The sequence below is a fragment of the Oncorhynchus masou genome, unplaced genomic scaffold (genome assembly GCF_036934945.1).
Source record: "Oncorhynchus masou masou isolate Uvic2021 unplaced genomic scaffold, UVic_Omas_1.1 unplaced_scaffold_843, whole genome shotgun sequence".
Lineage (NCBI taxonomy): Eukaryota > Metazoa > Chordata > Actinopteri > Salmoniformes > Salmonidae > Oncorhynchus > Oncorhynchus masou.
The window spans coordinates 223,876-240,865 of record NW_027014896.1 but is presented as its reverse complement, the minus strand read 5'-3'; the positions used below and the strand labels follow the sequence as shown (position 1 = coordinate 240,865).

Below are 16,990 nucleotides of genomic sequence, written 5' to 3'. Positions count from 1 at the left end.
ACATAAGACACAAAACAGATTATAGACACCAGAGTTATGACACAACACCAAGAAGTTCCTTTCGATGTTTATTGTATAGACAACAGCATCCTTTGGGAAAAAACCTGAAAGACAAGAAATTTGAATATCAGAAAACACGTTTCTTACTCACAGCTAACACATTTCCAATGTTTAGTTTGAGATCCATTGTCACCAATGTTAATGCTTTCCAGCACTGAGCAAACTTGAATTGAGCATCTAAAAAAAAAAAAGTATTTATTTCAGTAACTGGATGGGAAAACATCCTCGAAGTGCCAGTAGTTTAATGTGGTTTCAGACAAATTGGCTTAATTTTTCAGACTGGTTTCACCAGAGTCGATAAGATGGGGAAAAAAGTTGAGCATCATTAACCACATTGTGTAAAAACAGAAACTGGACACGTCGGGACTTGAAAAAGATAAACAATATTCAGGTGGTTTTGTTCTCGATCACAACACCGGCATAAAGCCGATAAGGCAGCACAAGGCCCGATTCACCTCGCCAAGATCTGGGGCTGAAAAGTGAATAACTCCATCTAACCCACAGCCTCCAATCCAATGCTTATATATTTGCGGAGAAAAAAAATTGATTGAATACCAGGTCATCATGTAGAAGTGACAACCGATCCTAGATCAGCACACCTACTCTGACACACACAACCCCAGAAGTATAAAGTCCCAAATGGCACCCCAATTCCCTATATAGTGAACTATTTATGGGTTGAACTAGTATACTATAAGGAATAGGGTATGACTTGGGAAACCTGTAGGTTTGTATCCCATCTCACCTTAACTCCCCGCCGTTTCCCCCAAACTCAGTCCTTGGGACTCCCAACGCGTGAACATTTTGGTGTTAGCCCCGACAACACAGAGCTTGTTGATTATTTGAATCAGCTGTGTAGCGCTATGGGGCTGGGTTCCCCCCTAGGACCGAGTGTTGGAAACACTTGTCTTAAAAAAATAAAATAAAAATCACGAGTCACCTCTAGTTCATCCTCCTGACTAGTCTGTTGATCTGGTCCTCCCGGTTCCCAGCGTCGCCTCCCTCCACAAAGTGAGTCGTCTTCTTGTTCATGCCGCCGCGGGGTGTGGACAGTTTGAAGGGCCACAGGAAATTGTTGGCAGGCTTGAAGTTCTTTCCGACCGTGTAGATCTCGTGGATCAGGTCCTCCACACAGATGATGCTGTATTTACCTGAGGGACAAGGACAGAGTGAGGACGTGTGTTTAAAAGGACAATCTGTAATTCAGAGAGCTGAGGGATGACTACAAAAAAAAAAAAGCACACAAAAAACTCAAATTGATAAAGACATATGGAAAGACCAACCTTTCCCTTTCGAGTGAGGAGATTATCCACTAAATCACATTTTTAAGTCACATTCAGGGCCCCCAGAAAGTATTTAAACCCCTCGACTTAGCCCACATTGTGTTACATTACAGCCTTATTCTAAAATGGATTAAAAACATTAAATCGTCAGCAATCTACATACACACACAATGCTCCATAATGACAAAGCGAAAACAGGTTAAGCTAACTCGCAATTTTAATACAAAATAAAACAAATCGCTTATTTTCACAAGTATTCAGAACCTTTGCTATGAGCTCAAGTGCATCCTGTTTCCATTGATCGCCCTGAAGACATTTTCTCTAACTTCATCCCAGTCCACCGGTGGTAAAAGTTATTCATTGGACATGATTTGGAAAGGCCACACCCGTCTATAACAAGGTCCCACAGCCGACAGTGCATGTCAGACCATCTGTCTGTAGGTCTCCGAGAAGTAGTAGTTGTTGTTCATCACAACTCTTTCTAGAGTGTTGAATGTTTTAAGAGTACAGGCATAACTGGGAAATGGGAGAAAAAAATAAAATACTATTGAACCAGACTAACGAGGGCTGGCCGTCCGACCAAACGGACCAATCGGGGGAGAATGGCCTTGGTCTAAGAGAAGAGCAAGAACCTGACATAGCTGCTCTGTAGGGATGGGAGAACCTTCCAGAAGGAAAACCACCTCACTCCAGGAATCAGGCCAGACGGAAGCCACTCCTCAGTCTACTTGCAGTTTCCCCAAAGTCACCTGAAGGACTCAGACCAGGAGAAACAAGACTCTGGTCTGATGAAACCAAGATTGAACTCGTCGGCCTGAATGCCAAGCATCATGTTTAGAGGTAACATGGCACCATCCCTGGTAAAAATCTACCGACATTAGTGGTGGTACAATTCTTATTATGGGATGTTTTTCAGCGGTGGGACTGGGGAGACTAGTCAGGATGGAGAGAAAGATGAACGGAGCTAAGTACAGAGAGATCCTTGATGAAAACCTTCTCCAGAGCACTCAGGACCTCAGACTGGGGCGAAGGTTCACCTTCCAACAGGACAACGACCCTAAGCACACAACCAAGATAACACAGGAGTGGCTTTGGGACATGCCTTCGAATGTCTTTGAGAGCCCCAGCCAAAACCCAGATTTGAACAGGCTAACATCTATGGAGAGACCTGAAAATAGCTGTGCAGCAACGCTCCCCATCCAACCTGACAGAGCCTGAGAGGATCTGCAGAGAAGAATGGGAGAAACTCCCCAAATACAGATGTGCCAAGCTAGTTGCGTCATACCCAAGGAGACTCGAGGTTGTAATCTAGGCCAAAGGTGCTTCAACAAAGTACTGAGTAAAGGGTCTGAATACTTATGTAAAATACAATTTCAATTATTATTTTATTTTTTTACTTTGTCATTGTGGTGTAGTGTGTGTAGATTGCTGAAAAAAAAGAAGAAGATTTAATCAATTTTAGAATAAGGCTGTAATGTAACAAAATAAGGAAATGTCAAGGTCTGAATTCTTCCCAAACTCAGTGTATTTGGCAGATGTTATTGTCGAGAAAAGCTTCCGGCTAACGGTTTGTGTACGGTAATGGGAAATCCATGTCCCAAATCACTAAAATGCGGTCGCCCATTCTGCCATTTCAGATCGCAGTCATTTTCTCAACGTGGTTTCAGACAAAATTGGCTTATTTTTTTCAGACTGGATTCACCAGAGTCGATAAGACGGGGAAAAAAGTTGAGCATCATTAACCACGTTGTGACGTTTGAACGACAGGACAATCATTACAGTGCAGATTTGTCCCATATAAAAAGGGGATCGCCTTTAACTATCAGGGGGGGGGTGCATGAGATCAGATAATAGCTGCTCATGCTTTTGCCAAAAAGCATGCTTAAAATCTGACATGTTGGCTGGATTGTTGTAGATTTAATTGAGTATCTTACATGTGTGATTTAATGAAAGTTTGAGTTTTATCGCATATTATTTGAATTTGGCGCTATGCATTACCCCAGGCTATCGGCCACTTGAGACGCTAGCGTCTCACTATCCCTAAGAGGTTTTAACTATCTAGTCTATGTTAAGAGCACATGTGGGAAAAGGCTGACTTCCAACATTATGGACGCGTGAAGCGATCCAGTCCCATATAAGTAAATGCGTACCCAGGGCCTTCTCGACCAGGGCGTTGTCCGTGAGGGCGATGCGCTGTTTGGTCATCCTGCCATGGCCACGCTTGTAGATCAGCTCGCGAACAGACTTCAGGTTGGGGTACCTGGGAAACAAGAGCAGGAAAATACCATCTATGGAACAGCATTGCAGAAACAGTGAGAACTACTGCACTCAAACCAAAACAATGCATTTGGTTCATTTCATACTGGGCACGTCTTTAGTAATACCAATGTGGTTTCAGACAAATTGGCTTAATTTTCAGACTGGTTTCACCAGAGTCGATAAGAGGGGAAAAAGTTGAGCATCATTAACCACATTGTGTAAAAATACCAGACAAGCACTGCAGCAGAATTCAGGTTGTACCGCTACCTTAAATCAATGCCAAGTAAAGTAACACAAAATCATAACTGTCCAATTCAACAGGGCTGTCCACATCAAAGCAGGGGTGCATTCATTAGTGCAAACCTGTTTGCAACATGAAAAGTTCTACTACGAAAACGAGCATTTCTTGTTGGCCAATTCAGGTTAGTCTCTTGCCTACATCGGATCGTTGGCTTCCTAGTGAAATCGCTACCACGGTGTTCTTACCCCCAAGCGATGTAGGGCTCAGCGATCCTCAGCATGTTGATGGAAGCCTTGTTCAGTTTGACGAAGACTCCGTTGAAGATCTGACGCAGACGCAGGAGCTGGAGGACCTTGCGCACCTTGGGGCTGACTCCGTTGATACTGGGGGGGGGGGGCAGAAAGAGTCGAGGGGTACGGTGTTAGTTATGTTCAGCACAACATCACTTGTCTTAATTTTCCAGTTGGCTTTTAGTTTACATTCTATGTGGTTTCAGACAAATTGGCTTAATTTTTCAGACTGGTTTCACCAGAGTCGATAAGATGGGGAAAAATGTTGAGCATCATTAACCACATTGTGTAGAAGTTTGAATGACAGGAAGAAGACATTGTCACCAGCTGTACCAAGTAACAAATAAAAATCAATGTCCAGGTAACGACTTAAATACATCCATGTTTTACCCAGCGCCTGAGTAACGGTGTACGAGACAGACATGGAAATCGGACAATAAAAACAGGGATAAAATACCCATTTAGCAGCCTAATCCACGAAAACGTACCCCCTGATCCGGATGACGAAGGCCAACTTGGGCTCCGCTGGGACGTAGAAGTTCCCGACCTTGCGGGCCGTTCGCCCCATTCGGATCTCACGCCGATACATCTCCCTGTACTCCTTGTGGTACTTCTCAGCCCTCTTGTAGATCAGTTTCCTGGTCACCTTACGAGTCTAGGGATGTAAAGCATCAATTATGATTCAGAGCAGAACATCACAGAACATCTAGTTAACTTCACAGTATTTTATTTATTTTTACCTTTATTTAACCAGGCAAGTCAGTTAAGAACAAATTCTTATTTTCAATGACGGCCTAGGAACAGTGGGTTAACTGCCTGTTCAGGGGCAGAACGACAGATTTTGTACCTTGTCAGCTCAGGGGTTTGAACTTGCAACCTTCCGGTTACTAGTCCAACGCTCTAACCACTAGGCTACCCTGCCGCCCCAAGAACGAAAACATTTTATTTTTTGCGGGTTATATGGCATTCACCCACCACTGTACATAAGGATGCAATGTTTAAAACTGATCAAATACTTTTTTTTTGTCACATGCATCAAATACAACAGGAGGAGACCTTAGTGGCATTTTTATTTACAAGCTGTTAACCAACAATGCAGTTTCAATGTTATAGCCGGCAATGATTATTTAGGACATTTCTCAACGTGGTTTCAGACAAATTGGCTTATTTTTTCAGACTGGTTTCACCAGAGTCGATAAGATGGGGAAAAAAGTTGAGCATCATTAACCACGTTGTAGTTACACGGTTTGAATGACAATGGGTAGCAATTACACAACCCCCCAGACAGTTCTAAGCAGTACATCAACTGCATTTAAGGGGGAGATTATATGCATTGTAAAATTAAATATGGAAGCCGGCTAGTTAGGTTAGAACTTTGGTTAGTTCAAACTTACTTTTTTTTCGGCAAGCATCTTCTTGATGCGCATGGTCTTCATGGTGGCGAAGGCCTTCCGCCTTTTCAAAAGGCTCTCAGGGACCGCCGGAACCTTCTTTCTGCAACAGATGCGACACTTTGTTTAGAGTAAGGAGAAAATAGTTTAAGATGGATGGAAGTGACTGACTGAGGAATAGTAACTTAACGGACCAAACATTGTAGCGAAACTGGCCTGTTAGTTTCGCCCGGAGAAGACAGACGCAAAGTCTACTTTGTGATATTGTGGAGCTCAAACTGCGAAATACTCAGAAAATATACTATGTATCTCATTGGCAATATACAAGTAATAGTACGAGACACGCATCGCATAGAAGTAAAAACATGTGCAAATCGATTCGCAAGACGGGCATGTTTCTGACCGCATCCAGTCCCGAGTCAACAAAATCAACAAAAATATCGTAAAGTAAAAAACGCCACTCCACACTACCGACACGACAAATATGTTCTATAGTTAACGAAATCAAACGAAATGTCAAATAACGTTGGATATTTGTGAAATTAGTAGATGGACATAGATTCTTGCAGAGCAGAAATCACTTACTCTGCGTCCGCCATTGTGTCCACCGAGAAAGAGACTTTCTTTCATGCGCATGCGTGAGTTAAAAGCTTGTAGGACCCCAGTCGCGGTCTATTAAACTGCCTGAGAAGAATTTGCTTTTGCAGCCAGTCTCACAGTGTCTACCATAAAGTGGCGATTTTAGCACGTAAATCTTGGTGGGGCAAACTCAACATGAGAAACGGTGCACACGAACTGTTAGGGCCTTCATATTTTAATATGTATTTTTTATTTAACCTTTATTTAACTTGACAAGTTAGTTAAGAACAAATTCTTATTTACAATGACGGTCTACCGAAATGCAAAAGGCCTCCTGTGGGGGCTAGGATTAAAAATACAAATCAATAAAATAAAAATATAGGACAAAACACACATCATGACAAGAGAGACAACACGACACTACATAATGAGAGACCTAAAGACGACAACATAGCATGGCAGCAACACATGACAACACAGCATGGTAGCAGCACAACATGACAACAACATGGTAGCAACACAACATGGTAGAAATCAGGGTATAAACATTAATGGGCACAGACAACAACACAAAGGTCAAGAAGGTGGAGACAACAATACATCACGCAAAGCAGACACAACTGTCAGTAAGAGTGATCGAGTCTTTGAATGAAGAGATTGAGATAAAAACTTTTCAGTTTGAGTGTTTGTTGCAGCTGGTTCCAGTCACTAGCTGCAGCGAACTGAATAGAAGAACGACCCAGGGATGTTTGTGCTTTGGGGACCTTTAACAGAATGTGACTGGCAGAAGGGGTGTTGTATGTGGACGATGAGGGCTGCAGTAGGTATCTCAGATAGGGGGGAGTGAACAGGTGTTGTATGTGGAGGATGAGGGCTGCAGTAGGTATCTCAGATAGGGAGGAGTGAACAGGTGTTGTATGTGGAGGATGAGGGCTGCAGTAGGTACCTCAGATAGGGGGGAGTGAACAGGTGTTGTATGTGGAGGATGAGGGCTGCAGTAGATATCTCAGATAGGGAGGAGTGAACAGGTGTTGTATGTGGAGGATGAGGGCTGCAGTAGGTATCTCAGATAGGGAGGAGTGAACAGGTGTTGTATGTGGAGGATGAGGGCTGCAGTAGGTATCTCAGATAGGGGGGAGTGAAGGGGTGTTGTATGTGGAGGATGAGGGCTGCAGTAGGTATCTCAGATAGGGGGAGTGAGGCCTAAGAGGGTTTCATAAATAAGCATCAACCAGGGGGTCTTGTGACGTGTATACAGAGATGACCAATTTACAGAGGAGTATAGAGTGCAGTGATATGTCCTATAAGGAGCCTTGGTGGCAAATCTGATGACTGAATGTTAAAGAATATCTAGCTGCTCGAGAGAACCCTTACCTGCCGATCTATAAATTATGTCTCCATAATCTAGCATAGTAGGATGGTCATCTGAATCAGGGTTAGTTTGGCAGCTGAGGTGAAAGAGGAGCGATTACGATGGAGGAAACCAAGTCTAGATTTAACTTAGCCTGCAGATTCGATATGTGCTGAGAGAAGGACAGTGTACCATCTAGCCATACTCCCAAGTACTTGTATGAGGTGACTACCTCAAGCTCTAAACCCTCAGAGGTAGTAATCACACCGGTGGGGAGAGGGGCATTCTTCTTACCAAACCACATGACCTTTGTTCTGGAGGTGTTCAGAACAAGGTTAAGGGCAGAGAAAGCTTTGATGTAGAGCTTTCAACACAAATCCGGGGACATAAAGCTGCCCCAAACGTAACTGCTATTCATGTGTAATTACATGATTCTGACATTCAAAAACTTGGTATATTTGGAAAGAATTAATCTCTGAGATGATGAGGAAATTATCAGAAGATAGATAGGAGTTGCATAGATGCATACAACAAAGCTTTCTTAGTCTCCAACATGCTTTCTCTGCCCTTAACACCAACTCATTCAAGGGTTTTTCTTTATTTTTTACTATTTTCTACATTGTAGAATAATATTTAATTAAAACAGTAAAACTATGAAATAACACATATGGAATCCAGTCGTAAGCTTAAAAGTGTTAAACAAATCAAAAAATATTTTATATTTGAGATTCTTTGAAGTAGCCACCCTTTGTATTGATGACATCTTTGCACACTCTTTGCATTCTCTCAACCAGCTTCATGAGGTAATCAACTGAAATGGTTTTCCAACAGTCTTGAAGGAGTTCCCACATACGCTGAGCACTTGTTGGCTGCTTTTCCTTCACTCTGCAGTCCAACTCATCCCAAACCATCTCAATTGGGTTGAGGTCGGATGATTGTGGAGGCCAGGTCATCTGATGCAGCACTCCATCACTCTCATTGGAAAAATAGCCCTTACACAGCCTGGAGGTGTATACTATATTTTTTATTTTTTTATATTTTTTATATCACCTTTATTTAACCAGGTGGGCAAGTTGAGAACAAGTTCTCATTTACAATTGCGACCTGGCCAAGATAAAGCAAAGCAGTTCGACACATACAACGACACAGAGCTACACATGGAGTAAAACAAACATACAGTCGATAATACAGTATCAACAAGTCTATATACGATGTGAGCAAATGAGGTGAGATAAGGGAGGTAAAGGCAAAAAAAAGGCCATGGTGGCAAAGTAAATACAATATAGCAAGTAAAACACTAGAATGGTAGATTTGCAGTGGAAGAATGTGCAAAGTAGAAATAAAAATAATGGGGTGCAAAGGAGCAAAATAAATAAAATAAATAAATACAGTAGGGAAAGAGGTAGTTGTTTGGGCTAAATTATAGATGGGCTATGTACAGGTGCAGTAATCTGTGAGCTGCTCTGACAGCTGGTGCTTAAAGCTAGTGAGGGAGATAAGTGTTTCCAGTTTCAGAGATTTTTGTAGTTCGTTCCAGTCATTGGCAGCAGAGAACTGGAAGGGGAGGCGGCCAAAGAAATAATTGGTTTTGGGGGTGACCAGAGAGATATACCTGCTGGAGCGCATGCTACAGGTGGGTGATGCTATGGTGACCAGCGAGCTGAGATAAGGGGGGACTTTACCTAGCAGGGTCTTGTAGATGACATGGAGCCAGTGGGTTTGGTGACGAGTATGAAGCGAGGGCCAGCCAACGAGAGCGTACAGGTCGCAATGGTGGGTAGTATATGGGGCTTTGGTGACAAAACGGGTGGCACTGTGACAGACTGCATCCAATTTGTTGAGCAGGGTATTGGAGGCTATTGTGTAAATGACATCGCCGAAGTCGAGGATTAGTAGGATGGTCAGTTTTACAAGGGTATGTTTGGCAGCATGAGTGAAGGATGCTTTGTTGCGAAAAAGGAAGCCAATTCTAGATTTAACTTTGGATTGGAGATGTTTGATATGGGTCTGGAAGGAGAGTTTACAGTCTAACCAGACACCTAAGTATTTGTAGTTGTCCAGGAATTCTAAGTCAGAGCCGTCCAGAGAAGTGATGTTGGACAGGCGGGCAGGTGCAGGTAGCGATCGGTTGAAGAGCATGCATTCAGTTTTACTTGTATTTAAGAGCAATTGGAGGCCACAGAAAGAGAGTTGTATGGCATTGAAGCTTGCCTGGAGGGTTGTTAACACAGTGTCCAAAGAAGGGCCAGAAGTATACAGAATGGTGTCGTCTGCGTAGTGGTGGATCAGAGACTCACCAGCAGCAAGAGCGACATCATTGATGTATACAAAGAAGAGAGTCGGTCCAAGAATTGAACCCTGTGGCACCCCCATGGAGACTGCCAGAGGTCCGGACAACAGGCCCTCTGATTTGATAGTCCCACTAAGCCCAAACCAGATGGGTTGGAGCATCACTGCAGAATGCTGTGGTAGCCATGCTGGTTAAGTTTGCCTTGAATTCTAAATAAATCACAGACAGTGTCACTAGCAAAGCACCATTACACCTCCTCCTCCATGCTTCACGGTGGGACCCACACATGCAGAGATCATCTGTTCACCTACACCTGCATCTCACAAAGACACAGCGGTTGGAACCAAACATTTCAAATTTGGACTCATCAGACCAAAGGACAGATTTCCACCGGTCTAATGTCCATTGCTTGTGTTTCTTGGCCCTAACAAGTCTCTTCTTATTATATGTGTCCTTTAGTAGTATCTTCCTTGCAGTAATTTGACCATGAAGGTCTGATTCACACAGTCTCCTCTGAACAGTTGATGTTGAGATGTGTCTGTTACTTGAACTCTGTGAAGCATTTATTTGGGCTGCAATCTGATGTGCAGTTAACTCTGATGAACTCAGAGGTAACTCTGTCATTTCTCTTTCCTTGTTTGAGCTGTTCTTGCCATAATATGGCCATGGTCTTTTACCAAATAGGTCTCTCTTCTGTATACCACCCCTACGTTGTTGCAACACAACTGATTGGCTCAAATACAAAGAAATAAATTCCACAAATAAACTTAAAACAAAGGCACACCTGTTAATTGAAATGCATTCCAGGTGACTACCTCATGAAGCTGGCTGAGAGAAGCCTAGTGTGTGCAAAGCTGTCATCAAGCCAAAGGGTGGCTACTTGGAAGAATCTCAAATATAAAATATATTTTGATTCGTTTAACACTTTTTTAGTTCCATATGAGTTATTTCATAGTTTTGATGTCTTCACTACAATTTTACAAGGTAGAAATTTGTAAAAATTATAGAAAAATCCTTGAATGAGTCGGTGTCCAAACTATTGACTGGTACTGTATGTAAAAAAATAAAAAAATAAAAATGTCTGGTAAACTTTGTTTGAGATGTATGCAACTAGTACATCACTAATTGTGTGTCATTAACCTTGTAAAGCATAACATGCCCATATTATCCAAATATACAACCATGGGGAAAACGGTTTACTTTACTTTGATCCTTTATATAACGAGGCAAGACGGTTAAGAACAAATGCTTATTTACAATGACGGCCTAACCCGGCCAAACCGTGTACCGGACAACGCTGGGCCAATTGTGTGCTACCCTATGGGACTCCCAATCACGGCCGGATGTGATACAGCCTGGAATCAAACCATGGTCTGTAGTGATGCCTCTAGCACTGAGATGCAGTGCCCTTAGACCTCTGTGATACAGCCTGGAATCAAACCATGGTCTGTAGTGACGCCTCTAGCACTGAGATGCAGTGCCCTAGACCGCTGTGATACAGCCTGGAATCAAACCATGGTCTGTAGTGACGCCTCTAGCACTGAGATGCAGTGCCTTAGACCGCTGTGATACAGCCTGGAAACAAACCATGGTCTGTAGTGACCGCTCTAGCACTGAGATGCAGTGCCTTAGACCGCTGTGATACAGCCTGGAATCAAACCATGGTCTGTAGTGACGACTCTAGCACTGAGATGCAGTGCCTTAGACAGCTGTGATACAGCCTGGAACTGTCCCTGTATATAACTACTGACCCTCTATATAGCTACTGACCCTGTATATAACTACTGACCCTGTATATAGCTACTGACCCTGTATATAGCTACTGACCCTGTATATAGCTACTGACCCTGTATATAACTACTGACCCTGTATATAACTACTGACCCTGTATATAGCTACTGACCCTGGAACTGACCCTGTATATAGCTACTGACCCTGTATATAACTACTGACCCTGTATATAGCTACTGACCCTGGAACTGACCCTGTATATAGCTACTGACCCTGGAACTGACCCTCTATATAGCTACTGACCCTGGAACTGACCCTGTATATAACTACTGACCCTGTATATAGCTACTGACCCTGTATATAACTACTGACCCTGTATATAACTACTGACCCTGGAACTGTCCCTGTATATAACTACTGACCCTGTATATAGCTACTGACCCTGTATATAGCTACTGACCCTGTATATAACTACTGACCCTGTATATAACTACTGACCCTGGAACTGACCCTGTATATAACTACTGGCACTGGAACTGACCCTGTATATAACTACTGACCTTGTATATAACTACTGACCCTGTATATAGCTACTGACCTTGTATATAACTACTGACCCTGTATATAACTACTGACCCTGTATATAGCTACTGAGCCTGTATATAACTACTGACCCTGTATATAACTACTGACCCTGTATATAACTACTGACCCTGTATATAACTACTGACCCTGTATATAGCTACTGACCCTGTATATAACTACTGACCCTGTATATAACTACTGAGCCTGTATATAACTACTGACCCTGTATATAACTACTGACCCTGGAACTGTCCCTGTATATAACTACTGACCCTGTATATAACTACTGACCCTGTATATAACTACTGAGCCTGTATATAACTACTGACCCTGTATATAACTACTGACCCTGGACCTGACCCTGTATATAACTACTGACCCTGGAACTGACCCTGTATATAACTACTGGCCCTGTATATAACTACTGACCCTGGAACTGACCCTGTATATAACTACTGACCCTGTATATAACTACTGACCCTGTATATAACTACTGACCCTGTATATAACTACTGTCCCTGTATATAGCTACTGACCCTGTATATAGCTACTGACCCTGTATATAACTACTGACCCTGTATATAACTACTGACCCTGTATATAACTACTGACCCTGTATATAGCTACTGACCCTGTATATAACTACTGACCCTGGACCTGACCCTGTATATAACTACTGACCCTGTATATAACTACTGACCCTGTATATAGCTACTGACCCTGTATATAACTACTGACCCTGTATATAGCTACTGACCCTGTATATAACTACTGACCCTGTAAATAACTACTGACCCTGTATATAACTACTGACCCTGTATATAACTACTGACCTGTATATAGCTACTGACCCTGGAACTGTCCCTGTATGTAGCTACTGACCCTGTATATAACTACTAACCCTGTATATAGCTACTGACCCTGTATATAACTACTGACCCTGTATATAACTACTGTCCCTGGAACTGTCCCTGTATTTAACTACTGACCCTTTATATAACTACTGACCCTGTATATAGCTACTGAGCCTGGACCTGACACTGTATATAACTATTGACCCTGTATATAATTACTGACCCTGTATATAACTACTGACCCTGTATATAACTATTGACCCTGTATATAACTACTGACCCTGGAACTGTCCCTGTATATAACTACTGACCCTGTATATAGCTACTGATCCTGTATATTGTTACTGACCCTGTATATAACTACTGACCCTGTATATAGCTACTGACCCTGTATATAACTACTGACCCTGGAACTGTCCCTGTATGTAGCTACTGATCCTGTATATAGCTACTGACCCTGTATATAGCTACTGACCCTGTATATAACTATTGACCCTGTATATAACTACTGACCCTGGAACTGTCCCTGTATATAACTACTGACCCTGTATATAGCTACTGACCCTGTATATAACTACTGACCCCGTATATAGCTACTGACCCTGTATATAGCTACTGACCCTGTATATAACTACTGACCCTGTATATAACTACTGACCCTGGAACTGTCCCTGTATATAGCTACTGACCCTGGAACTGACCATGTATATAACTACTGACCCTGTATATAACTACTGACCCTGTATATAACTACTGACCCTGTATATAGCTACTGACCCTGTATATAACTACTGACCCTGTATATAGCTACTGAGCCTGTATATAACTACTGACCCTGTATATAACTACTGACCCTGTATATAACTACTGACCCTGTATATAACTACTGAGCCTGTATATAACTACTGACCCTGTATATAACTACTGACCCTGGAACTGTCCCTGTATATAACTACTGACCCTGTATATAACTACTGACCCTGTATATAACTACTGAGCCTGTATATAACTACTGACCCTGTATATAACTACTGACCCTGGACCTGACCCTGTATATAACTACTGACCCTGGAACTGACCCTGTATATAACTACTGGCCCTGTATATAACTACTGACCCTGGAACTGACCCTGTATATAACTACTGACCCTGTATATAACTACTGACCCTGTATATAACTACTGACCCTGTATATAATTACTGTCCCTGTATATAGCTACTGACCCTGTATATAGCTACTGACCCTGTATATAACTACTGACCCTGTATATAACTACTGACCCTGTATATAACTACTGACCCTGTATATAGCTACTGACCCTGTATATAACTACTGACCCTGGACCTGACCCTGTATATAACTACTGACCCTGTATATAACTACTGACCCTGTATATAGCTACTGACCCTGTATATAACTACTGACCCTGTATATAGCTACTGACCCTGTATATAACTACTGACCCTGTAAATAACTACTGACCCTGTATATAACTACTGACCCTGTATATAACTACTGACCTGTATATAGCTACTGACCCTGGAACTGTCCCTGTATGTAGCTACTGACCCTGTATATAACTACTAACCCTGTATATAGCTACTGACCCTGTATATAACTACTGACCCTGTATATAACTACTGTCCCTGGAACTGTCCCTGTATTTAACTACTGACCCTTTATATAACTACTGACCCTGTATATAGCTACTGAGCCTGGACCTGACACTGTATATAACTATTGACCCTGTATATAATTACTGACCCTGTATATAACTACTGACCCTGTATATAACTATTGACCCTGTATATAACTACTGACCCTGGAACTGTCCCTGTATATAACTACTGACCCTGTATATAGCTACTGATCCTGTATATTGTTACTGACCCTGTATATAACTACTGACCCTGTATATAGCTACTGACCCTGTATATAACTACTGACCCTGGAACTGTCCCTGTATGTAGCTACTGATCCTGTATATAGCTACTGACCCTGTATATAGCTACTGACCCTGTATATAACTATTGACCCTGTATATAACTACTGACCCTGGAACTGTCCCTGTATATAACTACTGACCCTGTATATAGCTACTGACCCTGTATATAACTACTGACCCCGTATATAGCTACTGACCCTGTATATAGCTACTGACCCTGTATATAACTACTGACCCTGTATATAACTACTGACCCTGGAACTGTCCCTGTATATAGCTACTGACCCTGGAACTGACCATGTATATAACTACTGACCCTGTATATAACTACTGACCCTGTATATAACTACTGACCCTGTATATAGCTACTGACCCTGTATATAACTACTGACCCTGTATATAGCTACTGAGCCTGTATATAACTACTGACCCTGTATATAACTACTGACACTGTATATAGCTACTGACCTTGTATATAACTACTGACCCTGTATATAACTACTGATCCTGTATATAACTACTGACCCTGTATATAACTACTGACCCTGTATATAGCTACTGAGCCTGTATATAACTACTGACCTTGTATATAACTACTGACCCTGTATATAACTACTAACCCTGTATATAGCTACTGACCTTGTATATAACTACTAACCCTGTATATAACTACTGTCCCTGGAACTGTCCCTGTATTTAACTACTGACCCTGTATATAACTACTGACCCTGTCTATAACTACTGACCCTGTATATAACTACTGACCCTGTATATAGCTACTGAGCCTGGACCTGACCCTGTATATAACTACTGACCCTGTATATAATTACTGACCCTGTATATAACTACTGACCCTGTATATAACTACTGACCCTGTATATAACTACTGACCCTGTATATAACTACTGACCCTGGAACTGACCCTGTATATAACTATTGACCCTGTATATAACTACTGACCCTGGAACTGTCCCTGTATATAACTACTGACCCTGTATATAACTACTGACCCTGGACCTGCCCCTGTATATAACTATTGACCCTGTATATAACTACTGACCCTGGAACTGTCCCTGTATATAACTACTGACCCTGTATATAACTACTGACCCTGGAACTGACCCTGTATATAACTACTGACCCTGTATATAGCTACTGACCCTGTATATAACTACTGACCCTGGAACTGTCCCTGTATGTAGCTACTGAGCCTGTATATAACTACTGAGCCTGTATATAACTACTGACCCTGTATATAACTATTGACCCTGTATATAACTACTGACCCTGGAACTGTCCCTGTATATAACTACTGACCCTGTATATAACTACTGACCCTGGACCTGACCCTGTATATAACTATTGACCCTGTAAATAACTACTGACCCTGGAACTGTCCCTGTATATAACTACTGACCCTGTATATAACTACTGACCCTGGAACTGACCCTGTATATAACTACTGACCCTATATATAGCTACTGACCCTGTATATAACTACTGACCCTGGAACTGTCCCTGTATGTAGCTACTGAGCCTGTATATAACTACTGAGCCTGTATATAACTACTGACCCTGTATATAACTACTGACCCTGTATATAACTACTGACCCTGTATATAACTACTGTCCCTGTATATAGCTACTGACCCTGTATATAGCTACTGACCCTGTATATAGCTACTGACCCTGTATATAACTACTGACCCTGTATATAACTACTGACCCTGTATATAACTACTGACCCTGTATATAGCTACTGACCCTGTATATAGCTACTGACCCTGTATATAACTACTGACCCTGGACCTGACCCTGTATATAACTACTGACCCTGTATATAACTACTGACCCTGTATATAGCTACTGACCCTGTATATAACTACTGACCTTGTATATAACTACTGACCTGTATATAGCTACTGACCCTGGAACTGTCCCTGTATGTAGCTACTGACCCTGTATATAACTACTAACCCTGTATATAGCTACTGACCCTGTATATAACTACTGACACTGTATATAACTACTGTCCCTGGAACTGTCCCTGTATTTAACTACTGACCCTGTATATAACTACTGACCCTGTATATAGCTACTGAGCCTGGACCTGACCCTGTATATAACTAT

At 42.0% G+C, this 16,990-nt stretch overlaps 1 protein-coding gene, 4 non-coding genes and 1 pseudogene across 5 annotated transcripts; all 6 read right to left on the bottom strand.

Moving 5' to 3' along the window:
* Positions 1-55: 55 nt before the first annotated feature.
* Positions 56-6,189, bottom strand: LOC135537788 (large ribosomal subunit protein uL30). Its single transcript, XM_064963804.1, has 7 exons — positions 6,110-6,189; positions 5,528-5,627; positions 4,622-4,788; positions 4,089-4,226; positions 3,494-3,603; positions 1,001-1,211; positions 56-104 (listed from the first exon to the last, which is right to left on the bottom strand). The coding sequence occupies exons 1-6, from the start codon at positions 6,121-6,123 to the stop codon at positions 1,003-1,005; spliced, it is 738 nt and encodes a 245-aa protein (XP_064819876.1). The 5' UTR covers positions 6,124-6,189; the 3' UTR covers positions 56-104; positions 1,001-1,002.
* On the bottom strand, positions 304-396 carry LOC135537798 (small nucleolar SNORD12/SNORD106). Its single transcript, XR_010455279.1, has one exon. It is a non-coding gene; the product is annotated as a small nucleolar SNORD12/SNORD106 (small nucleolar RNA).
* On the bottom strand, positions 2,998-3,092 carry LOC135537796 (small nucleolar SNORD12/SNORD106; annotated as a pseudogene).
* On the bottom strand, positions 3,729-3,818 carry LOC135537795 (small nucleolar SNORD12/SNORD106). The gene has a single exon (XR_010455277.1). It is a non-coding gene; the product is annotated as a small nucleolar SNORD12/SNORD106 (small nucleolar RNA).
* LOC135537794 (small nucleolar SNORD12/SNORD106) lies at positions 4,327-4,419 on the bottom strand. Its single transcript, XR_010455276.1, has one exon. It is a non-coding gene; the product is annotated as a small nucleolar SNORD12/SNORD106 (small nucleolar RNA).
* Positions 5,275-5,367, bottom strand: LOC135537791 (small nucleolar SNORD12/SNORD106). The gene has a single exon (XR_010455273.1). It is a non-coding gene; the product is annotated as a small nucleolar SNORD12/SNORD106 (small nucleolar RNA).
* Positions 6,190-16,990: the final 10,801 nt, after the last annotated feature.

Coding starts and splice junctions, on each gene's coding strand:
- LOC135537788 (XM_064963804.1), bottom strand. Junction 4,789..5,527: donor AGATGCTTGCCGAAAAAAAA/GTAAGTTTGAAC, acceptor TTACATCCCTAG/ACTCGTAAGGTGACCAGGAA. Junction 3,604..4,088: donor GAGCCCTACATCGCTTGGGG/GTAAGAACACCG, acceptor CTTGTTTCCCAG/GTACCCCAACCTGAAGTCTG.